Raw genomic sequence first — 25,052 nt, 5'->3', positions numbered from 1 at the left:
AAATGGAGGTACTGTTACTATGGGAGTGATACTATGGGAGTGAATGGGAGTTACTGATACTATGGGAGTGAATGGGAGTGAATGGGACTGAAAGGGAGGTACTGTTACAATGGGACTGATACTATGGGAGTGCATGGGACTGAATGGGAGGTATTGTTACTATGGGACTGATACGATGGGAGTGAATGGGACTGAATGGGGTGTACTGTTACTATGTGACTGAATGGGAGTGAATAAAAGTGAATGAGAGTGAATGGGACTGAATGGGAGTGAATGAGAGGTACCTCTCCTGATTGGATAAAATTGCAGTTTCAGAAAATGCTTTATCTGTTTAACAAAAAGCTGGAGACCGGGAGACCTCTGTTACTGAACACACTATAGCAATGATTACTGTCACAATATAGAGCTATTTAACAAAGATTCCTTTTCAGGCAAACATGTCCACCCTAAGATGAACCCAAGTAGGCTAGAATGGGGTTGGTAGGTTTAAGTATGTAGGACTAGTAGCATGCCAACATTTGTGCTATTGCCATAGAGAATGCATTGGGTGTTTTAAGTTAAATAACTCAGAAACTACAAAACATTTCAAAGTAAAAAGTTCCAGAGTAAGCTGAATTACAAAAAGTGTGAATGGAGTTTCTAGGTGAAAGTGATTTGCCATGAAAGGTGAAAATGACGTGCCAATATCTGCCATTGAGCCCCATTATACATTTATCATATTTTCTGTCGGACGGCATACTATAGTACAGTACGTCGTTTGTGATTTGAGGATTTGAAAAAAAAAGATGAAAATCACAAAAAGAAAGACACACGTTAGGACATAAATTAAGCACACTGTGCCACTGTTCCGTGTTACTTTATTCAGGTTTAAAATACAGTAGTACAGCACCCCAATTGTGGAGAGAATACAAATGAAAACAAAAAGAGCTCAGTCTTCAGGATTATAGGACAATCAACAAGGTTTATTTAATAGTAGGAAATGAGACAAGGGTGCGGGAAGAGGGAGAGAGTTGAGGTCTCTTTTTTTGTACACAATACCAGATGATCGATTTATTCAACCTGCCCACCACCGGCACCCCCCAGCTTCCCAATGAGAAAACATCACATGGCCCCTCCGTACACAAGCCCCACATCTTGTTCTCTCTGAAGGCATGCCCCAATTCTAACACATTCAGAGGAAAGCTTCCCGTCATGGGCCTCAGCATTTGAATGTTGTTTTGTTCTAATCTGTAACTATACATGTGAACAAGCACTAGCCTTTAGATCGTTGCCTCGGATTGAGATGCGAGGAGTGCAACCCCCTCCACCCCTCAATCGCACGGCCCCCGACAGCTGTGGCCGATTAGGAGACGGACCGAAATAGTGACGAGTCCGACGACTCCACTGACGATGAGCCGGAGCCAAGGAAACCAGTTCCATCACGGGCAGGTCAGAAAGCTGCAGCAAGCCATTTCTAAAAAGAATGTTTTAATCCTGGTGGTTCTCAAAGGAGGTGACCAGGGACGCTCAGGGGTCCCTTCATGGGGGTTCCAAATGGACCTTTGCAGGTCTGCAACTATGTAAACGGCATGAACCAATAGACCCCCTGAGGGAAATTAAACTGTTGAGAACCACCGTGATCCACGTGCATTGCCCTCCTTGGGCAGATTGAACCTCCAACTCTGCGAAAGACAACACCATGGTGCCTTTGGCACACCAGTTCGGTCATAGCGAGTTGCAAAAAGGCAGTTTTCTTCAGATATACATGTTTTAAGCCCCCCTGCCCCCATCTGTGTCCAAGGAATAATCTGTGCCCAACAGAATTTAAAGACATTAGCAATGCCGTGTCTACAGAACATGGCAGGCGGGGGCTCTTTTTAAATCATCAAAACAGACTAAGAAAAGAAAGAAGCAAAGAATGCATTGCTTATCAAAGTCATTAGCACAACGAGCAATGTTGAGAACATACTGCAGGAAATTATAGCCACGCACTAAGACACTAAGACAACGAAAAAAAATAAAAAAAAAGGAAAGACCTGGAGCGAACATAGGCCTGCACCCACCACTGATCAGAACCCACTTAAACTAATCACCAAACACCTGATGACTGAGATGGTCCCCATTACCTCGTCCTGGAACATTGGGGAGGGGAAATTCATTTGTGTGACCAATTCAATCACAGGGAATCTAAACGGTGAACTCAGGGAGGAGGGGGACTTGGATAAAGGATGGGTTGAGATAAGGGCAACTACTCCTCCAACGATCAGACTACATGTGAACTTTCTTGAGGGGGGAGGAAGTGCATGCGTCGACCTACAGCAACGAGCTTTGCACAGAAACAACCCATTGGACTATTCATTCCACCGACTAAGCAGACCTTCCCGTCATTTCGAGGCGAAAGGGTCTGGTGAAGAAGCTGGCTGACCGCCAGGCCCGTTTCGTGACGAGTATCGGCAACAAGAAAAAAATAACAGCTTCTTCCACCATCTGCTGCGAAAAGGACCGCGTTTAGCACTTGGAGGAACCCGTGTGCGGCAAGAGGCACACAGAGCCAAGCCAGCCATTTGGTGTGTGGTGATGAACAGACACTTGGCATGCTGCAGTGACTGGCTAAAGTATACAGTAACAGTGGCTAAAGGCTTCATTTGTACTTAGTTGCAAAGCAGTGTCGAGCACAAAGTATAAGTCGAGCTTAAAGAGCGGGGGTGAAAGGGGGTTCTGAATGTGATTAGCACTGTTTAACGAGGAGTAGAGTCATCATGCACCACGCGTTGCCTTCGATACAGAGAGCCCGTTTACAGCAGGGGAGCAGTCGGCGAAGGAGGCCTCTGGTATGACTGAAACATTGGTCAACCATTGGACAGTAAGTAATAAAAAAAAGAAAAGATAAACAGTTGTTAACAGCTTAGTTAATTCTCTATACATTAACCAGTTTGCTCCTGAACATCAATAAATATCTTGTCAGAAAGTGTGTTGTGTTGTCTTGTTGTCTTGGGTGTTTGGTGGTGTTGCCATGCACGGTGAGTTATTGCAGATTCAGAACTGTGGAGAAAATAAAGGTTGGACCTTTATTGCATGGAACAGTTTTGGACATACAAATGATACAAGGTTTACACCTGACAATGACGATATATAATCTGGTGTGATACTGTACTCTGCACTCAAGTTATACCGTTTCCTGTAAACGAGCACGAATATATAAGGTCACTAACTAGCCGAAAATATGTATAATCAGGTTGGCTTCTTCTGTAGTCATTGTACAAAGCCAGCAGTAATATATAATAATAAAAATCTCAACGGAACAATTTGATTCCCAACATGGTCTCTATTGGCCAACATTTATTGCTGTGCTAGTGTATCTCTGGCCAAGGACACTGGAAGGGTAATGGGTTATGTATAATATCATTGCTGTCGGACAGAAACCTCTTATCTGCATATTTTAACCGTTTTTTCCATAAATTAATGCCTTACTACTTGATCATACTACAGCCTTACACAAAAACAGCAAATCTAGCAGATCTGCAATCTCGAAATATGGCACCTTATGAGCTTGTAGATCTGCTACGTTTGCAAAAACAATAAATGGACATGAGGTTTCCACCCAACAGAAAAAAAAAAAAAAAAACTCTTAACGGCAGGCTTTTATTACCTTCTCAGATTTTATAGCTTGCATAGGTACGCAAAAGATGATGGGAGAGTGTCTATGTTTGACCGTACAGTAATGTTATATTAATTTCATTAACGTGACCTTCTCTTCCCAGCCACCACCCTACCGTCTAATTTCCATTTGATCAATCAATCATTTGCCTTTTATGTGCTCGTCTTTGCCATTGTTTTGGCCAGGTCTCACTAAAACAAAAAAGAGAGATCAGTGATCTCAATTGGCTACGTGGAGACAAAAAAAAAAGGTTGGATAATGGTAATGTCTTCTTGCTCGGAGCAGAGCATGGTGCACCTATTCATTTGGCAGAAAGGATTGTGTGCACATCTTTTGCCTGTATTTTGGATCAAGTAGTAACGTGGATGTCAAGGTATCAAGGTCAACATCAAAGAGAAGAAAGAAGCATCTGCACACCCGTTTCTAGAGCCCCACAGTAGACTTACTTTATTAAATTGGCAAAAAGTAAGCGTGAATGTGTGTGTGTGTGGGTGTGTGTGTATGTATGTACGTGTACGCTCACATAATGTTTTCATTTTATTATCATCCTGTCTGTGTGTGATCTCCTACAAGCATTTATCTACCGTTTTTACTTTTTATTTACTGAGTTGGCAACACATATAGTAATGTTCGATTGTTTGTCTTTTTGCTTTCTGTATGTCCTTGTATGTCATTTCTGTTCATGAAAAATAAATAAAATTTAAGTTGAAAAAAAAAAATTGGCAAAATCTGCAACGTTTTGTCCCTTTCGGTCTTCACCAGGCAAATGTGACAAATGGGTCGAAATGTTGCAGATTTCTTTGTCAATTTAATGAAGTCCTTTCTTCTCTTTGATGTGCACCTATTCATTTAGCCATACACACTTCTGGGGAAAGAAAACGACTAAATAAGCACAGTAATTTTCTTATTCTCAGTCAGAGCTAAGCTGTCTTAAAAGAGGTCTGTCTGTGTTTTTAGACAAATTTCTTGTGTACACCGTCTTTTCACATACATTTTAGACGTTTTGTTTTTCTTTTAAATATTCAACTTTAAAATGTATAATAGAAGTCCAAGCCAAGGGGCTCTAATCAGACTGAATCTTTACCCAAATGTGTTTCACTACTGCTGACATTGTACATCGATGATGAAAGTTGAAATGAAAGTGCAGTTAGACTACAAGCAACAGTTTTTTTTTTTAAGTTTCATATAGGAATCTGTCGTCTGCACTCAAGACTTTAGTATCACACTAGATTATAGATGCTAACATCCGCACAAATGGCTTCAATACTAGATTGCATAACCATAGGAGCAACCGTGTGAGATTCATAACAATTAAAAGGAGAGAAAAAAAAACGACATTCTTACCACTGATGGCTTCCTGGGCAAAGTACTTGACATCCATGTCTGTGTCTGTAGCCAGCTTCTCCAACACTGGCTTAACTTCCGTCTGCAGGGCACTGCAAACAAAACACGACAGTACAGAATCAGAATCATCATTACAGACGCTGCTTTGGAGCCACTACATTCATTACAACATCCAATAGATTCTATTTGTCACTCACTCATAGAAGGTATGTGCAGTGAAATAATAGCTGCAATAGAGCGTCGCAGTCCCGCCCCCTTTCATGACGACGGGCCCAGGAAATTAATCCCAATGCATTTTTACCATAGACATTTCAAAAAGTATTTATTTAAAGACCTTTTAAGCGTTGTATGGACCAAACAAATAATTACAAAGAAGAAAAACAACAAAAAAGTGTTTTTTTTTCCTACTTTCTAATTCTTTGTTTGGCCCAAAACATTGTGTTTATTGTCATGATTTGTCACGCAAGAGTTGGCTTTGTCCGCAGCGTAAACGTCTTTAAATAAATACTGTCTGAAAAGTCTATGAGGAAATTGAACGGGATTTATTTTCCGGGTCTCTCGAGGGGGCGGGACTGCGACGCTCTGAAGGGCATACATGCTTAAACAAAGTTAACACCAGTAAGACGCCCTGAGGGCAAGAAGTGACCTGGCCCCGCGCTGAAACCACAACGCTTCTTAACACGGCATAGTTGATCTTTATATATGGAGCATGTCACGAGACAACCATATATGGAGGTGTGAGTGACGGAGCGACAGACTGGTTTTGCAGGTTATAGTTCATAGTTGCGACCTATGGTCACAATTGTAGTCGTTATGCCTTTTAAACTACCTTCATACTGCATGAACAATGGTCGTCAAACAATAGTTAATCACCATATCATATAAATGAAATCTATCCCTTTCTTCGTTCTCTACTATTTATACTTCTTTCTATCCACTTTGAGGAGCTCAATTAATCGAGTGGAATAATTACATCTGTAAGCCTTCTGGTGCAAGTATGTGACGCACCTGTCTAGACTGATTGACTCATAAGGTGACAAGATCACATTTTTTTTCATAAAAAGTACACTCAGATTGGAAATAGAACTCTTGGTATTTATGAATGCATTGATGAAGAATACATAATCGACACTGCCCCTAGCGAAATGGACTAAGCTTATGAGATACGTGATATTTAATTTATATGATAAGTTTGTGATTCATTATTAATTGGTAACCATCTGTATCAAAGGAAGGAAGTATATTTGGCTTAAACACTACACTACACAACGAATGTGTTTTATTGATGTCTATTATGTAACACCCCTAATGTCCCCTCTGGGATGAAGAACATAGCTACCTCCCTAATATAACACAGTAGGAAGGTAAACTAAACAAGGTAAAAAACTAAAACTAAATGTAAGACTTTAGCAGCATATAAAGATAATGTACAGAATATGATGGGAGAATAATTTAGCAACAGGGATATACCAAACAGAACACTGCTTTCTAAATCAGTTTTGCTTTGCTTATTTTAGAGGGGGCGACAGAAAGCTGAGAACATGCAACATGTCCCAGGTCCCTGGTTGACACAAACAGCCGGTTTGCTATCTTTTGGGGGACACTTACTTTCATTCCATATCCCCCTTACCCACACCTCATGAAACCTCAATAATATCCCAACTGGTTTCATGTCAGTCATTTGTCCCCAAACTTGGCATCATGTCACTTACTTGCTGTCAAGTACAGGGCCGATCTTCTGAAGGGACTTGGCCACGTTGAAGCGGACATTGGCCACCTGGTCGTTGGACATTTTCAGGACCACAGGCAGCATCTGCTTGGTGGTGATGTCCTGTCCACAGGCCTCCGACAACGCCTGAGGGGAAGTCAGGGGGACAGAAACACATTATGACGCCTGAGGGGACGTCAGGGGGACAGAAACACATTACGACGCCTGAGGGGAAGTCAGGGGGACAGAAACACATTATGACGCCTGAGGGGAAGTCAGGGGGACAGAAACACATTATGACGCCTGAGGGGAAGTCAGGGGGACAGAAACACATTATGACGCCTGAGGGGAAGTCAGGGGGACAGAAACACATTATGACGCCTGAGGGGACGTCAGGGGGACAGAAACACATTATGACGCCTGAGGGGAAGTCAGGGGGACAGAAACACATTATGACGCCTGAGGGGAAGTCAGGGGGACAGAAACACATTATGACGCCTGAGGGGAAGTCAGGGGGACAGAAACACATTATGACGCCTGAGGGGAAGTCAGGGGGACAGAAACACATTATAACGCCTGAGGGGAAGTCAGGGGGACAGAAACACATTATGACGCCTGAGGGGAAGTCAGGGGGACAGAAACACATTATGACGCCTGAGGGGAAGTCAGGGGGACAGAAACACATTATAACGCCTGAGGGGAAGTCAGGGGGACAGAAACACATTATGACGCCTGAGGGGAAGTCAGGGGGACAGAAACACATTATGACGCCTGAGGGGAAGTCAGGGGGACAGAAACACATTATGATGACTTTAGAAAGACTAGTGAACATCAGGAAAAAGGATAAATGATAGATGCTTCAACTTCCCAATATTCAAAATGGCACATCATGGCACACAGCATATGCATTAAGTTGTGTTTTTATATCGGAACCCCAGAGAGAGAAAACATATGAAATGGGAGGTCTGTAGACCTATAATGCATATCAAAACTCGGGGAAATTAAAAAGGTTAAAAACCAGTTATTAGTTCACATGATGCAAAGATACAGTCTGACATTCATTGTCATTGGAAGCCAGCGACGCGAAGCTACAAAGAAAATCCGACGTTTGTAGCTGCTGCAAAAGATACAAAGCTACTGTAGAGGAATGTGGAATACACAAGAGTTATACATTTAAGGAGATCAAATCACTCGTGGGAAACTAAACTATGAGAAGCTGTTTTCTGTCTTTACTGACATTTGACCTGTGACTTGTGGACTGAGGGAAGGGTCTTCCCATTGTCTCATGTGTTAAGACCCACCTAGGAATGTATTTAAGCTGAAGTTTGACTGAGTTGTGTTGAGTCAGTACATGGTGTTCCATTGCAACGCTTCAGTGCTGGCTCCGTATTCGAATACAAGATTCTAATACTTTGAAACTCTGAATTGTGTCAGTCTCGTGTGAACGCAACATTAAGGTGCAGGCGTCATTAGGTGTCCTTACATTGATGCAGAACAGAGTGGTCATCCTGTGCAGGTAGTTGGGGTCGTTGGCCATTCCCAGAACCTTGGGTACGATGGTGTTCTGAGCCCATTCTGCTCCAAACTTCTCCACCAGCTTCATCAGGTTACAGGTGGCCGCCTCTCGGATCGCATACACTGCAAACATATTAGAGAACATGAGTGAATGGCATATATGGCAAACATATTAGAGGACATGTGAATGGCATATATGGCAAACATATTAGAGGACATGAGTGAATGGCATATATGGCAAACATATTAGAGAACATGAGTGAATGGCATATATGGCAAACATATTAGAGAACATGAGTGAATGGCATATATGGCAAACATATTAGAGGACATGTGAATGGCATATATGGCAAACATATTAGAGAACATGAGTGAATGGCATATACTGCAAACATATTAGAGGACATGTGAATGACATATATGGCAAACATATTAGAGAACATGAGTGAATGGCATATACTGCAAACATATTAGAGAACATGTGAATGGCATATATGGCAAACATATTAGAGGACATGTGAATGGCATATATGGCAAACATATTAAAGAACATGAGTGAATGGCATATACTGCAAACATATTAGAGAACATGTGAATGGCATATACTGCAAACATATTAGAGAACATGTGAATGGCATATACTGCAAACATATTAGAGGACATGTGAATGGCATATACTGCAAACATATTAGAGAACATGAGTTAATGGCATATACTGCAAACATATTAGAAACATTATGTGAATGGCATATACTGCAAACGTACACAGAACATTTGGGACTGGATTAAAGGCAGCCATCAAATGGAATCAGTTCGTTAGGCAGAGCTCTCCGAGCGTCTGCCTACGCAAGACATGGGCATATGCTGAAAACTGCACTAGAATGCTACACGATCATTAACCGGTCTGCCAACAATAATGCCCTTTTAGGGTTTTTTTTATTTGTCATGCTGTTCCCTTTAAGAGCCATTCGATTGTAGATTGCATGATGGAGTTGTGGTTCTATGGCATCATTTCTATTCATGTTAAATAAGCATGTTTCAACAGTGTGCTGTTAAAATTACGCAACATGTTCAAATTACCCAGAGGGCAATTTGAAACGACAAGAGTATAAGTCATAAATATCGGACATTCATTTTATGTTTCACCAGAATTAAGATTATGCAACATGTCGCAATTGCCCATTGGGCAAATTGAAAATATAACAAGGTGAAAATGAATTACCAGACAATGGATAACCAACTGGGACTGTCAATATCTTTTTTAACCCATTAACCTATTTAGACCCGAGGACAATTCTACAAATGCCTTCTAAATCCGAAAAAACCTATGTTTCTATGTCAGTCGTTCAAAGATTTTCATGTCAAGGACCACCAAAAAAATATGTAATTGGCCGTCGACCCCCATCTGAAAATATGTTGTTCCAGGGACCCCCCAGAAGCAAATATTTGAGCTAAAAACGTTCGCACTGAAAGAATATATTTTCAGATTTGCACCACATTTTTGCGATTTTTCTAAAATATCAGATCTACAAGCTCTACAAGCTCAGTGCCACGCTATGAGCTTGTAGATCTGCTATTTTCAATGTATAGACATATATCACCCTGTGCCAATACTGTGCACAAATGTATTAGCCTACATAGAACTTTGTGTTTGAAGTTTGAACACAAAATGCATTTGTAGAATCCAAAAAGAATTGCGCTTCGCACGCACGCTGTGCGGCCCTCCACACACTATCATTCTACAGTTGTGCCCCCCGACCTAATCTAGTTGAATACCCCTGGAGTACATTATTGCATCCCAGGACCCCAAATGTACAGTACAATTAAGTATGCCTGCTTATGAATAAAAGTGCTTCAAGACAGTGTGACAGCACACTTAGGGGAAGATGTTATGCACAGACGACGACATATGGAGAGACATCTTTAGAAGCCTGCTTTAATAATGCATTGTGCCTATTGCATAATATTACAACACCTCAGTATATTCTATGGAAAGATTGCTCAGGGTGAAATTAACCCTCTGGATTTACCACATTAAGTGCCACGTTCACTGGGAATTAGTCCATTCATGTGCCGCGGGTATTTGAGCCTTACGAGCCTTTTTCAAAGGGAATGAAATACCCCAGGGCTTGACCGGAAGTTAGCTCATGGATAAACAATCATATTGCGGGAGGATCGCGGACCACCAGATCACCACCCGACCATGGACCTTTTCTTTACCGCAACCGGCCATAAATAAAGCTTTTTTTGATTAGAATCGGAATCTGCGATTAGATTCAAAGATAAAAAGGTAACGGTTGGAGTCAATGAGGGGGGAACCAATTTGCTGACGGACCAACGACTTCCGGTGTGTCGTTGCACAGACGCTCATAGACAGAACCAAATCAATATAAAACATTAAAAGCCGGAGATGTCCATCCATGGCAGTAAATGTTTAACAGTGTCTGCTGGGGTTGCGATTCAGATAGTCAGTAATGACTATTGAACTACTATAAGTAACATCTATGATGAATTTCCTATTTATACGTGTCCAAAATAGAGAGATTAAGCCCTGATCTGTTAGTCCTTTATCTGCGGAAGGCTTATATAAGGACAGCAGCACGGCCCTAAACCCAACCCCACACACACACACACAGAACATTCCAATGATGTAACTCAGCTGGCCCTTTGTCCTCAATGCAGTGTGTGTGTGTGTGTGTGTGTGTGTGTGTGTGTGTGTGTGTGTGTTTCTAATTGGAAAACTCCATGTGCAGAAATGCACCATAGTTAGTTACTGTGTGACAACTTGTTCACAAGAGACAGTTTTGTAAGTAGTTGCTTTCGGGCAGAAACCTCTTAATCTAAATATTTTAACTTTGATCACACTACAGCGTCACACTACAGCATCAAAAGTAGCAGATGTACAAGCTCGAAATGCAGCGTGAAGAGACACATTTTGAGTTTGTACATCTGCTACTCTTGCCATTTTTTAATTTGAAACCTGAAAAGTTTCCACCCGACAAAGACAAAGTTATAAAACAGTGCATGTGCCCCCCGTGGACACCACCAGAGCTCCTCTCAGGACCAGAACCTCTCTCTCTCTCTCTCTCTCTCTCTCTCTCCACACCAGGTCAGTTTAAGTGCACTGGCTGCCGGGAGAGAGATAGAATGTCTGCCTTGGCTGGGGACGAAACCTGCGGCATAGATTTAAGCCACCGAGGGACCTCCAAACTCGGCAGTCATTAAACATACATGCACGCACGGTGGTCTACCGTCCTACTCCCCCACGCAGTGCGAAGTGAGAGAGGAGAGACGTCCAACAGCTGCTGTGTGGGACTCCTTAACGTGGGTCCACTAACATGGAGCGCTGGAGGAGGCTGGGGAGGTACGGGACCCATCCACTTGGGTCTGACAGCATATCATCGGGGCAGAAACCCCTTATCTCCATATTCTAAAGTATTCAAAAAGTAGCAGATCTACGAGCTCGAAACATGGCACGAAGCGACACGTTATGAGCTCGTCGATCTGCCTACTTTAGATTTGTTGAATCTTGAAAAACATGTTTTGGACATACAAGGTTTCCACCAGACGGAGACGATACAAAGCACAAACGAGACAAACGACCTCGTTGGCAGATTTGTGTTTTCGGTTGTGTTCCATCGTCTTCTAACACAGCTGCTACTTTTGAACCTTTTTGACTGACAATTATGACATGCAAATAAAAAAGGGGAAAAAAAGAACAGCAGCAGATTGCAGAGCAGAACCACAGTTCACAGTTGTGTATCATTGGCAAGGAGCGCTAGCAGGGAGCTGCCGATCCTCACGTCTCCGTCCCCCACATACTCCCCCTTTTCCTGCTCCCCATCCCCCTCGTCTCCCTCTCTCTGCTCATCAGACCCAACCCCCTCCCCACGCCTGCCCCGGGCTCTCTCTGTCCCAGCAGAGGAAGAGAGAGAGACAGGGAGAGAGAGAGAGAGAGGAAGTACAGAGGCCCTAAGAGAGAGAGAGACTTGGAAGTAGCGCAAACGTAAGCGTAATTCATAATCCGTGGTACATCCGCGGCGCTTTGTCGTCAAGAGCTGATCCGTTAGCGAGCAGCACCGTTGTGCCGCGATATGGATTATGAATTAAGCCGTAGTTGAGCAAACGTGGAGTGGTGTATATACAAGTGTCCCGCCACAGCGTTGACCTCTGTGTGGACCTGCTGCAGAGTGTGGGCCAACTGGGCTCCAGCCAGCCCCGCTCTGCTCTGGGACACGGACCTGACATGCAACCCACTTCAGCCCCTATTTTATACAATAACCCATTCTGACCTGAGATCAGATTAAAAAAATGTCTTCTACATCCTGACAGTTTTCTGAAAAGGCCATGTTTCTACAAGCTCGTAGCGCGCCACTCTGTGGCACGTAGATCATAGATCTGCTATTTTTCCATAGCTAAAGCATAACATAAAGCTTACACCAAAAGGCCTTCCCGCCCAAAATGGGATAATAGCGACGTGACACTTTGTAAGCGTGCAGATCTCATTGATTAAAGTGAAATACATTTTTTAATGTCCTGATGTGCCCCTATAGGGTTGGGTCTCGGAACCGGTTCCGTTTCAGACCCGGGTACGAGCTGCTTGGGTACGAGCAGACATAACGCTACAAGTCAAAGGAACGGCTGAAGTGCTCCACTGTTTTGTGCACCCTGTGGTGGGCGGTGCAGTGCTGTGTAGCAGCCTGTAGAGAAACAGCTGCGAGAGACAGCGGCGCGCACACCTGCGGAATACGCTCCAAATTAATTCATATTTTAATTCATGCCTAGTCCGAGCCAACCCCAAAGCCAGACAAAATACATGACCAATTGGACTCTCCCATGTTGAAATAATAGTGTTATTTTTGCTGTAGTCTAGTAATCATGCCAGGGAATCACTTTATTAAGTAGAAATTATAATAATTATTATTACTATTTTCATTCGTCTTACTGTAGAATGAATGAAAATATGAATAATAATAGTAAAAATATAAATAGAGAAGTTGAGAACCATTAGGACTCATTGAGAGAGACGCAGTAAGGACGCGGAACCGTTAAAGTCCCAACCCTATGTTACCCATTAGCGCCGATTCTGAAATAATTAACACTATATGTACAATGAGGTTTTGGTCATATTGTTCATGCTGTTCTACACAATGCCAACCAGGTAACTTTCATTTTTATTAAAAATTCATTAGGGGTTTTATGGAAGATGCTTCTGAACATAAAAACATATAAACAAAAATAGCCTATTTACAAGCTCTCAGCGACACATTTTTGAGAGTTTGTAGATAAGGCTGTTATCGCTGAGCAACATGCTTCCATAGAATGCAAATGACAGAAATCAGTGACACTGATGACGACTGAGAACTTAAATCCACTTTGTAAGCTAGTAGATCTGCCCTTTTGCAAGAAGTAGGGGGGAAATGAGTAATGACATGTCTAAAATAGAGACGGCAGGTGGCCAACTGGTCAAAGAAGCCCTGGGTCAAGGGTAGAGGTGTCTTACCGTGGTCGATGAGCCAGGCCATGCAGAGGGTGTTCAGCTTCTCATCAAAGAACTCCACTCCCTGAAGAATCACACACATAGCATTGAGTCCACTTTTGTATGAATCACATCCACAATCCTAGAACTGCACGTGTTTGTGTATTTCTTTTATTCAAAGCACTTTGGCTTATCCCATTTTTGGGCGGGAACCCCTTTTGGTGTTAGCATTATATTATGCTTTAGCTATTGAAAAATAGCAGATCTACAAGCTCATAGTGCGCCACCGAGTGGCGCGCTACGAGCTTGTAGGTCTGCTATTTTTTTTAAATCGAAGAAAGACTGACATAGAAACATAGCTTTTCCAGAAAACTGTCATTTTCAAACAGACTTTTCCAGAATCTGATCTCAGGTCAGAATGGGTGAACCCTGCTCACCAGCTGCCCTGCCAACAGGGGCATGTACTCGATGATGGCCAGGCGGACCCTCCACTTGGCGTCCTCCGCCAGCTCCACGATGGCGGGCAGCAGCGACTGGGACAGCTGGCGGATGCCGATCACCTCGTTGACGCAGTCCAGGTTGGAGATGATGTTCAGACGCACCTCTGGGCACTGAGGGAGGAGAACACCAGTCATCGTTACTCTGAAACCCACGGCCACGGGTTGAATTTACCGCCAAGCACGACTCTGACGACTGACCTTTTATTACTTGCAAAGAGAGAAGCACTAATATGCTAATCCAAATATCGCCTAATTTGCCAATCCTGGCACGGATGGAACACTGCTAAAGATTGTGGTTATAACAGGAGTGAATAGAGGGGGACTTTTTTGATCGCCTCCCCTTCACGGAATGAACTCGTCTCCTACGAAAAACCATCATTCGAGGGCACTCGAATGATGATGAGCTCGAGAGAGAGAGAGACTAATACATCACCATACATCAGTGCCAGGCAGGCAATAGCCCGCCGATCTGCTTTTGTTTGTAAATGTTCACCTATAAGGATAGGATGCCCAAAGTAGTGACTGACACCGGGGTTAAAGTGAGTAATAGCCTCATAACATGTTTTTTTTTGTCCGCCGGTGAGATGGATCCGTTTGAAGGACTACTTTCTACCGACTCCAAGGTGCACATTTATCAGCTCGACTCAGCCGAGAAGCATTAGTCACACCAGCACACACAAAAAAAGACTTGGAAGTCATTTTTTTCCAAAATGACGCGGCATAAGCTTCCACCCACTGGCCTTAAATTAAGTCAGTGCTTAAGTCCAATTTGTAATAGGGATGTTAACAATGGCAACTGGCCACATTGTCCTCATCCACATAATTGCAGCGATTTGCTGGCTTCGGAATAAGCAAAACCGATGTTGAAAAGAAAATCCTTGTTTGAAAAGACATCACCGGTTGAAACTAATAAGGATGTTCTCCCATGTTCCCATTCCTGTCAAACGTTGGCCATTTGCAACTCAAATGTTGGCAATTTGCAAGTCAAAGCTGTCAGTTATAATTTTGGCAATTTTCAACTAAAAGCCGTGTTTTGAAACTCTCATCTCATTAGACACAGACTTGTTTTGTGCTTGTGTGTGTGAGGGGGTGAAAATGGGCCATCTTTAAATAGGACTGTATAGATGACAGCCCAGAGCTGCACAAAGTGTTCACGTGCCGGTGTGTTTAAAGCCTTTAAAACTGTCGCGCCACTCGCCTCTCACAACACAAAAAAGTGGAAAGTTGTGGAAATTAATTTAGCCGATTTGGGCCATGTGACAGAATGTATCACCTGCAAATCCACTGATCTACAACTTTAAAGCCAATATAGACAACTTCCAGTGTCTGTACACCGAAGTGAGTGTGATGTTTACAAACAGATTCAAATCTGGCTCCACCCCCCTGCCATTCTATTGGCCGAGCCAGGTCACTTCAGGATATGGGTTGTTACTGCTGGGAGGGACACAATGGATATTTGCGCTCGTATGTCTAAATATGGCATTAAAAAAAGCATGACTTTCTATCGAATATCTTAGTTACAATGACATTGAGTGAACGGGTTGTTTTTAAGGGTAACTGTAGCATAATCCCAATATCACAGTCACACGAGTCCCGTGGTCACAAGCCCCTGAGACACTCCCGCAGCTAATTAAGTGGCTGGTGCTCACTGGCTCTCAACATATACATTTTATTTTATTATTTGTAATCGGTGCATAGAAAATATAGCCCGGCTTCAGCCCTGAATCGCTGACCACGCCCGTTAAGGAAATATGTTCTGGCGATTCAGGTCTGGTGACTGTCCCTACGACGGCGTCAGTGGCGTTCGAAAATCCGATCGCAGCAGCCGATTGGCCATCAGCCCATTCACTCGACAGCGTCAAACAAACATGGCTGCCCCCAATCTGGCTATTAACCCATTCTGACCGGGCACCCATTTTGGTGTTAGCATCATGTTATGCTTTACCTATTGAAAAATAGCAGATCTACAAGCTCATATCGCGCCACCGAGTGGCGCGATACGAGCTTGTAGGTCTGCTATTTTTGAAAAATTCGAAGAACGACTGACATTTTTAGAATCTGATCTCAGGTCAGAATGGGTTCATCAGACCAGTGTGTGTCCAGTGGAAACCTCGTATGAATCTGATCTCAGGTCAGAATGGGTTAAATCGACGGATGATAAATAGTTTTACAGAAACGACGGGTTTTATAAACATCATCCGACATATTTTACCGCTTTTGTTTACATGCTAGCAGCACTCGTTGGCTGTGTTTGTTTGGTTAGCAACGGGTTAGCCATAGCCACATGATTGACAACGTCATCTGCTTTCCTACTATTCTGATTGGTTGGTATGAACCAATCACCAAAGATTGACACTTTGACAACGCCCATCCCATAAACTGCTGCCGTGGGGAGGGCTTCCAGTCTGAATAATGAAGTGAAACGTAATGAAGATTCAGATTGAGTGTCGGGCTATAGAAAATATATTTTGCCTTTCAAATGCCCTAGCCACTACAGCATCTTTCATGTGAAGTACTTTGTCCACGCTTATTCAATGTAATGATCAAACCTTTGTGTACAAGCATACAAGACCCACCTCTCACTCAACAGACCCAGTCTAGCCCACTACACAGGTCACTCTTCATGCATATATAGAATATACAGCCCTTTATTGTGCATGCTCTCTAAACAGCATTAATTGCTGGCATCCCCATTTTAGGCACGATAACTATTATATTTTAAGAGTGAAAATAGGTCTACAAGCTTGTGGCACGTTATGATCTTGTAGATCGGCTATTTCACCATCTGTTGTACAACGGAGTATACAGTGGTTACGACTCAAGAGGGATTCAATATGTGTCACTCATACAGCTACAAGCAGGGAAATGTGTTGGCATGATTTGCTTAAGTGCTTATTCCATATTCTAAAGGTTTGCCTGGCACTCTGGCAGCCAACCGCATGACTCGATATGCTATACAGACCGTAAGTGACAGCCAGGTACATCTGGTAGGTAGCTAATTAGCATCAGCCTGTCGCAGACAACCCACAGGAACATGTGGGTGCATGGGCGTTTGGATGGAAGCACAAAATATCTATCCCAAATTGGACACTAAATGACAACTTGTGAACCTCTATATGATTTACCTCGTCCTTAAGCTGAGCTAGGAAGAGAGGCAGTAAATGCTCCACTGTGTTGTCCTTGCCCAAGATGGTGGACAGACCCATGATGACTGAGGCCAGCGCTGACTTCACATGCTGGTTGGTGTCCGACACCAGCTCCTGGAGAGAGAGAGAGAGAGAGAGAGAGAGGAGGGTCAGTACACACATGGATTAAAGCTAAATTATATCTCACGGCATCCTAATGTGCAACATGTGAAACCGTGAGAAACTAGCGCCGATTTTCCTAAACAATTGATACAATATGTAAAATTACAATGTTTTAGAAAGACCAGGCTGTTTGCTCATCCATTCACATGAGGATAACTCACAAGACTGACCAAGGTGCTACTATGCTTGTCACAATGATTACATAATCAACTGATTGCACTGATTTGAGAGGACGGCAAATTATTTGTGCATGATCGTTTCCGTTCGTCTGTATGAAAACAGCCGGATGAAACTAATTGAAATGTCATATTTCCGTCATTGTTTCCACGCTCTGTAAATGACCAGGTATCCAGATTAGGTCAGCATGTTTGCATACTGGCTGCGATGTCAAGGATATTGCCCGTTTTGCTCATAATGTATGTGGTTTATTTAGATTAAAATATTTGTATATTTCAGTAACGCCCTGCACAAATTGTATTCATATTGTTGCTGTCGGGCAGAAACCTCTAATCTGTATATTTTAACAGTATGCGTTTTTTTTAACAAATTAATGGCCTATACTTGATCCGGCAGCCAACAGGCTTCTTTTGTTTAAAGTGCAAAATGTTGTGTCTCTAGCCTAGTCTTATAATATCAAACATTTGTGAGCAGCCCCGAGGGGTTCAGATTGGATCTCGTTCCACTCACACTAGACAATAATTTATGCCCGAACATCGCTCCCGATCCAATCGGGCACCCACCCGAGTGTCAGAAATGCCCGATTATCGGGTAGCGTAAGGCCACCTTAAAGGGGAATACCACTCATTTTCAACATTTTACCATGTCATTAATATACCTTAGAATTGTTGTCTTTGTGATGTACATACTTCATAATGTTACTGATTTTTTTTCCAGACCGCCAATTCTAGGCAATACAGAATGGGGGGAATTTTTTATTATTTCCACACAACAATTCTAAGGTATATTAATGAAAACATAGTAAAATGTTGAAAATGAGCGGTATTCCCCTTTAAAGCATCAAAAGTAGCAATTCCACAAAGCTCCAAAACGGGACACAAAGCAACTAGTGAGCTACTTGATCTGCTACTTTTGCCATTTTTTAATTGGAATCCTGAAAAGTAACAGTTTTGGACATGAGAGGTTTGCGCCCGACACACGATAATATACTCCAGTTCTCAGCAACAAGTCCAGTGCTTTGAATAACACGACTGCCGCTCTGCCTCCGTTTACATTGCAACGCAACGTAAGCGTTCCTTCATAAGTGACCTCGTTATAATAAGCTGGATCATGTTAAGTGAGGCAGTCATTATTGGGAAATAAACCCCGTCAGGCCAAAGCAGTCCTGACCTCTACTTGGTGTTGGCCCTGCGTCATCCCGTCAGGACACATTTTCCTAGAATGCCTCACCGACTAGGGCTGCCCGTCACAATATCAATTTTAAGTTGACGGTGAATTGACACTCAAATAAACGCCATTAACGATTAAATTGCGCGTTTGGCATCGAACATTCAGGAACATACGAATACAAAATGTAATCTCAGTTTAACCCTTCGGAATACATAAAATGCACAGCGCATATGACAAATAACTTATATATTTAACAATAAATTATTGATATTTAATAATTGTATACAAGCTTACAACGTGTCACAATGTGACACGTAAGATTGTAGTTCTGCCATTTCTTCTTCCGACAGACCTACTGTATAGGGGCCAGGTCCACATATACAGTAACAGCGGGACAGACACACAGACAGACAGACAGACATGATCTACAGGGTCTCAGCTGCGTTCGCTTCCCGCGTTTGCGCGTCTTACTGGTAGTATATACATAGTATATGTACTGTACCATTTTAAAATTAATACAATGTAATTTGGTAGAGTAATGAGTATGTTAACACAATATTATGTTATACAATGGGGGGTGGTTGCATTGTGTCTGCCTGCTCTTCTATTGAGACATTTTTCTCTAGTTCTTGTCAAAGGTCATGTCTCACCTAGACAGGATCGGACACGGATTTTGACATGATGGTCAAGATTCAATTTATCCCCTGAGCAAGCAGGCAGGCTCTATTAGCTCCAATGGTAAACATGTTGCACTTGAGCAGGAAACCAGGTTCAAGTCCGGGGTACACATTGCGCGTGGCGCCAGATATTGGGCATACCATTAAAAGGCAACATTTTTACATTTTCAAAAGAATAGCAGATCTACAAGCTCGATAGAATCGTTAGAATGGCTGTTTTCGGCATATTTGTCATGACAAAGTATGTAGGGGGTAATGTGGTTAAAAAGTGCTACTGTACAAGTTTTCACAGGAGAAATGAAATGAGTCGCCCAAAACATAAATATGAGATTATGTGTCGCTGTATGTTGCTGCTTGCAAAGCTATTCTCCATTGTTCACCATCCAGTACCACAATGTTCCCTTTATGGACAAACAAATCACTTTAGACATGTACTAATTAATTACAATATAATTACACTCAGTGGTTTAAACAAGCAAATCAGTCTTTTGATTGCAAGCACTTTCCAAATGTAAACACAATTATAGCAGAGTTTAAATGTGATAACCGCATAATCATATGTATTAGGGAAAACATTTCACAGCCCCAGCATTTTAAGAGTGTGATTTTGTGCCATTTATCACACAATTAAATAAAGGATTAACGATCAGATATGCAGATCTTAAGAAGAATTAGCTTTGAAATAACTGATGATTTTATTTATTTTTTTACTTATACAACAGTGCCACCTTCTGTCCAAGTGCATGCTGACAAGTACAAACTGTGGGACAACAGGACCAATTACATCGGCAGGATCAAAGAGTTTACCCACTTGACATTTTGCGGCAACATAATAGAAGTAATTTCTATTTTTAAAACCACTGAACCTGCTGCTTCACATGGAAGACTTGTCAAATAGGACGTCATAAGCCCACACCACTGTGTAGATAGAAATGCCTGTGTGAACATTAAGTAGAAAAGAGCTGCCAAAAATAACTAGTCAGTTTCCCCATGCTTTGTGACTCACAGCGAATCAAAGCTTCTTGCATCAAACAGCATTAATCAGACATGGCATACGAGTGAGTTGTTGTTTTTTACCTTAACACAGGGCAGTATGTGAGTCATGATTATCTGTTCACGGCTGTCCTCTGGCAGATTCTCGCAGAATTCTTCACAGAAGAAAAGACAAACAGAGTGAACAGAAGTGCATACATTACATACTCCCCCCTCTCTTTATGTGTTATATACACCTTCCAAAACTGGTATGTTAACTCATGGATTAAAGCAAAATAAAATCCCATGCCTGAAAATGTTTTTTTATGAGTCCTAATGTGTGATTATTTGTCAAACAGTATGAAAAGGATTCATGAACAACACAATATTATGTTTTAGTCACATTGTTCCTGGTTTTCTACATACTGCCAACCAGGTGAGAGTCTGAAATGAAATTGTATGAAATATCCGAGACTATTAAGATTTTATGGAAATTTATTCTGAACACATGGAGTAGTATTTTAAGTAGTAGTAGTATTTTAAGGACCCGCCGCAGTGGTGTCCGATTAGAACTTAACCGGGATGCCAAAACATCTAGCACAACGATGTCTGGGTTGAAATTTTACTACAAATGCTTAAAAGAATAACCGAAAACAGTCCATAGATTGGCTTCTATGAAATTCAAATTAAATCAGTCATAGGACTTAAAACTTTAATCCATGTTAACAATAAAAATGAAGCCAACAAATGATGATGGCGAATGGGTGGTTCTTCACGATGATTAATTAATCCCGCAGTCAAACTGTACATTAAATGTGATGAATCCCACTGGGTGGGGTGTGACGGACCTTTGACTTTGTTGGCGGCAGCAGCACGGACTTCAGCTTCACAGTCCTTGAGAAGGTTCTGGAAGGCTGGAACAAGGTCATTCTTTGTGATCTCTGGACCGACAGCCTTCTGGAGCTACAGATTGAGAGAAGAACAACTTAACATCGATATCATAGTGTGTGCTATTAATTAAAATGTAATAGTTTAACATTTAAAACATCTCTGCAGAGTAGTAGATTGAGCGGTAGCCAGATGGGTGAGTCATATTTAATTGGAAACATATATATTCTTTCAGAGCCAACGTTTTTAACTCAAATCTTTGCTTCTGGGGGGTCCCTGGAACAACACGTGTTCAGATGGAGGTCGGCGGCTAATTACATATAATCTTGGGGGTCCTTGACATGAAATAGTTTGAGAACCGCTGACATAGAAACACGGGTTTTTCAGAAAACTGTCAGGATTTAGAAGGCATTTGTAGAATCGTCCTCAAGTCTAAATGGGCTAAACAAAAGCTAAAGTGAAATGAGATACCATGCAGAGTGTCATTCTTGGTTACCTCAGAGAACTTGTCGGCGACCATGTAGCGGACCCTCCAGGACTTGTCCTCGGCAGCCTGCCGCAGGGTGGGCATCACCAGGGTCTCCAGGTCCTCCTGGGGCAGCAGGGTGGCGATGCTCACACACGCCTCCACTGCCAGCAGGCGCACAGAGTCCTGGTGGGAGACAAGATCACTGATGATTTTGACCGCGTAATTAAATGGCAGATTTTACACTTGGTGGGCATGATGAAAATATATATCAGATTGTGAGCTCGTAGATCTTTTCTTGTGACCACCGCGCTCTTATGGTGCGTTAACCGTTCAAACCATATTATGGAAATAAAGGTCATGGGTCGCACACACCAAGATTGCGTTTTAGTTTTTGTAGATCTGCAATTTTTAGCATTCAACCAAGAATAAAATGACTTGTCTACTATAAACTTTAAGCCCCATTTATATAATAGTATCTAGTTAATGATTTGTCCAATATCTCGAAACCCATCTTGGAACTGAAAGAAGGACCAACACGGTGAATGTTTTTGCATGGTATACCTGCTCATCAGAGGCCAAAGCGGTGAAGAGGGAGATGATGTCGCTCTTGACATAATCCAGTTCCAGAACCTTGGCGAACTCGCCCAGTTTAGAGGCTGCAGCACGACGCACCATGGGAGTGTCATCTGAACACAAGGTACGGAAATGCCTGGATAGAAGACACCACACACACACACACACACTATTACAACAGGGCCTGAAGACACCACACACACACACACTATTACAACAGGGCCCCATCCAAAAGACAAACATCTTCAAATAACACCCTCCCCACCCCCAGATTGAATCCTTCACTAAGCCCCACTGACTCCGGTCGGGCAAGCTGTGCTTCTCACCCATTGACATGCATGTAATATGACAGATTTCCTGCAGTAGGCAATGCACTGGAAAAATGTTTCAACAAACTAAAAATACAGGGAAATGTTAGAGCCTAGGGAGAAAACAGTTTATCCAACTCAACTTCATTATCGACGTCATTATCACGTCATTATCACCAGACAGGAGTTTTCATGGTAGCAGCTAATACATAGACGAACAAATTAATGAATATACTCTTCAAGGCTTCATGTGGCGTGTAACTGATAGTAAATAAGTCACTTACTGGCGGATCTCAGCCTTGACCGTGCTGGAGACGCGGGGGTAGCAGACGCTGAAGAGGCCACAGGCAGACGTGCGCGATGTGAACCAGTCACCGCTCGCCAACCGCTTGACCAAGGGTTCGAAGTGGACCTCCAGGTCAACTGGAGAGTGCTCCTGGGAGATCTTACGCAGAGACTCCACGGCCTTGTCTCGAACCACCGTCTCCTCCACCGTGGCCAGGCTCTCCAAAGGAGGCTGAAGAGAGGATGCAGATTGAAAACGAAGATCTCAGTCTTTACAAACTCATCTGTTATCTGGCCTAGACTGGGGGGGGGGGGGGGTGAAGTCCATATTCAGCCAAAAACTCACCAGGAGACAGTGGACAAATTCGGGCCCTCCAACGAGCATTGTGAAGTTTCCCAGCTGCTCAGCCAGGGCGAGGAGCACCTCATCTTCATCATAGATGGTGTCTAACGAAAGAAAAGGAACATACAGTAATTATATTAATTAAGATCCGGCCAGATAACAAAAACAAGTGTGACCATAGACTCTGAAGGTTTACGAGGAACTTTTGAGCTAAATATACACTTTCAAAGCAATACGATGACAGAGAGGTAATGATGTCGGCTTTGGCCATATAACTGGTCACGTGCTTGTTGTTGTATAATTTAATTCACCTGTGAGGAAAGGAAGGAGCTCTGTGCGGGTCCTCTCCACTCCCAGGGCCAAAGCAATGGTGGACAGCTTCTTGATGCTGTTCAGCCGTAACTGTACACAACAGGTAATCATATGACAGCAGTTATCACTCGGAAATCTCTAGGCTAGCATGCACATCTGTGTAAGTAAGGATTAGGAATTACTATATTGTTTTACAGGGCTGATCTAAAATGACAGATACAATTTCCTTGCTCGCAAAGCTAAAAATCTGTGGTTTCACCATGAATAGATTCCTACAAAGCTTTATTAACACAACAGTAATTGAACATGGTAGACAAGAGCGTAATAATATAAGTTTGTAATTTATCGTTCAACTGGTCTTTAAATGTTAATGAACGAACTAATACTATTACACCAGTGAAACAAAACAAATGTCACAGAATACAAGTTCAAGTGAAATACAGTGCATTTTAAACTACTCAACAAAAGCCCCAGTTTTACAACAGACAGGATTGTGGTGTGTGTCGATTCAGTTCTTAAATAAACAAACAAAACATAACGTGAAGACAGTTTAATCGTGTCAGGACAGGAACTACACTACTGAAGGGGCGTTCTTGCTGCTTTAGCGCCCTAGTGTCATCATGGACGACTGGCCGTTGTTTTAGCCTCACTTGTGTTGTTGGTGGTTGAGTCCATAGTCTATGGTTGAGCCCGGATAGTTTGTCCCACATCACCAAACGACCATAAACAGCGTTATTTCCTCTTCTCTGACAAAGTGTGTGTAACAGAACCACCAACAAAACCAGGCGTCAAATCACGCCAGCGGACTAACGTTAGCATCATGTTGTTATGTTGATGCATTTACGTAGGACCACAATGGAAACGAGTCACCAGTCACCACGCCTTTTGGGGTCGTCCTTATAACTCAAATGTCTGACTGTACCACGTGCCGTTACCTTTCTGTCTGATTAAGTATTCAATCAATCCAACAAAAGTGGGTTAGCTAGAAAGCATCAACGCAGGGCAGGCGGGGCTGAAACTAAAGGCCCTGCTGGACGCGTTTAGCATCCTAATGCTAACTAACAAGCTAACCTGTCAGACGGGGTGGTAACTGTCATAAAACACAACCCTTTACTCCCACAGTTGAACGTATAGACGTGTACGTTTATAATAGACGCGTGTGTTAAGACATACCTGGACATCCTCGTTTCGCAGCTCGTCAATGAGCACGGCGATAGGGTACAGGGAATCATCTCCATCAGCTCCGGCCATTTTGGATGTGTTGCTGCAGATACTAGAATGATGGCGCTGCTGCTGCGGCTGCTGCACTAGTACTACATGACAACATCCCATGGCCCGAGGTGCGGTTGGCAGGGCTCTGATTGGCTGCTGCTGCGCTACGGCGTTG

At 42.7% G+C, this 25,052-nt stretch overlaps 1 protein-coding gene across 1 annotated transcript; it reads right to left on the bottom strand.

The window, feature by feature from the left end:
- Positions 1-825: 825 nt before the first annotated feature.
- Positions 826-24,949, bottom strand: ppp2r1bb (protein phosphatase 2, regulatory subunit A, beta b). The gene is made up of 15 exons (XM_080772631.1): positions 24,839-24,949; positions 23,665-23,755; positions 23,357-23,457; positions 23,010-23,242; positions 22,406-22,553; positions 21,872-22,027; positions 21,336-21,450; positions 20,593-20,663; positions 17,309-17,443; positions 14,121-14,294; positions 13,708-13,768; positions 8,173-8,327; positions 6,694-6,836; positions 4,982-5,073; positions 826-3,021 (listed from the first exon to the last, which is right to left on the bottom strand). Exons 1-15 carry the CDS (start codon positions 24,914-24,916, stop codon positions 3,005-3,007), a joined length of 1,770 nt encoding a protein of 589 aa, XP_080628757.1. The 5' UTR covers positions 24,917-24,949; the 3' UTR covers positions 826-3,004.
- Positions 24,950-25,052: the final 103 nt, after the last annotated feature.

Source organism: Protomyctophum bolini (assembly GCF_963924005.1).
Source record: "Protomyctophum bolini genome assembly, chromosome: 9".
NCBI classification, from domain to species: Eukaryota; Metazoa; Chordata; class Actinopteri; order Myctophiformes; family Myctophidae; genus Protomyctophum; species Protomyctophum bolini.
This window is presented reverse-complemented; position numbering and strand designations above follow the sequence as displayed.

Bases quoted from the DNA above. Each gene is read 5' to 3' on its own strand.
- ppp2r1bb (XM_080772631.1), bottom strand. From the start codon at position 24,916: ATGGCCGGAGCTGATGGAGATGATTCCCTGTACCCTATCGCCGTGCTC. The intron at 22,028-22,405 runs GTATACCATGCA...GTCTCCCACCAG, and splicing joins CTTTGGCCTCTGATGAGCAG to GACTCTGTGCGCCTGCTGGC. The intron at 5,074-6,693 runs GTAAGTGACATG...TTTTGTTTGCAG, and splicing joins GGCCCTGTACTTGACAGCAA to TGCCCTGCAGACGGAAGTTA.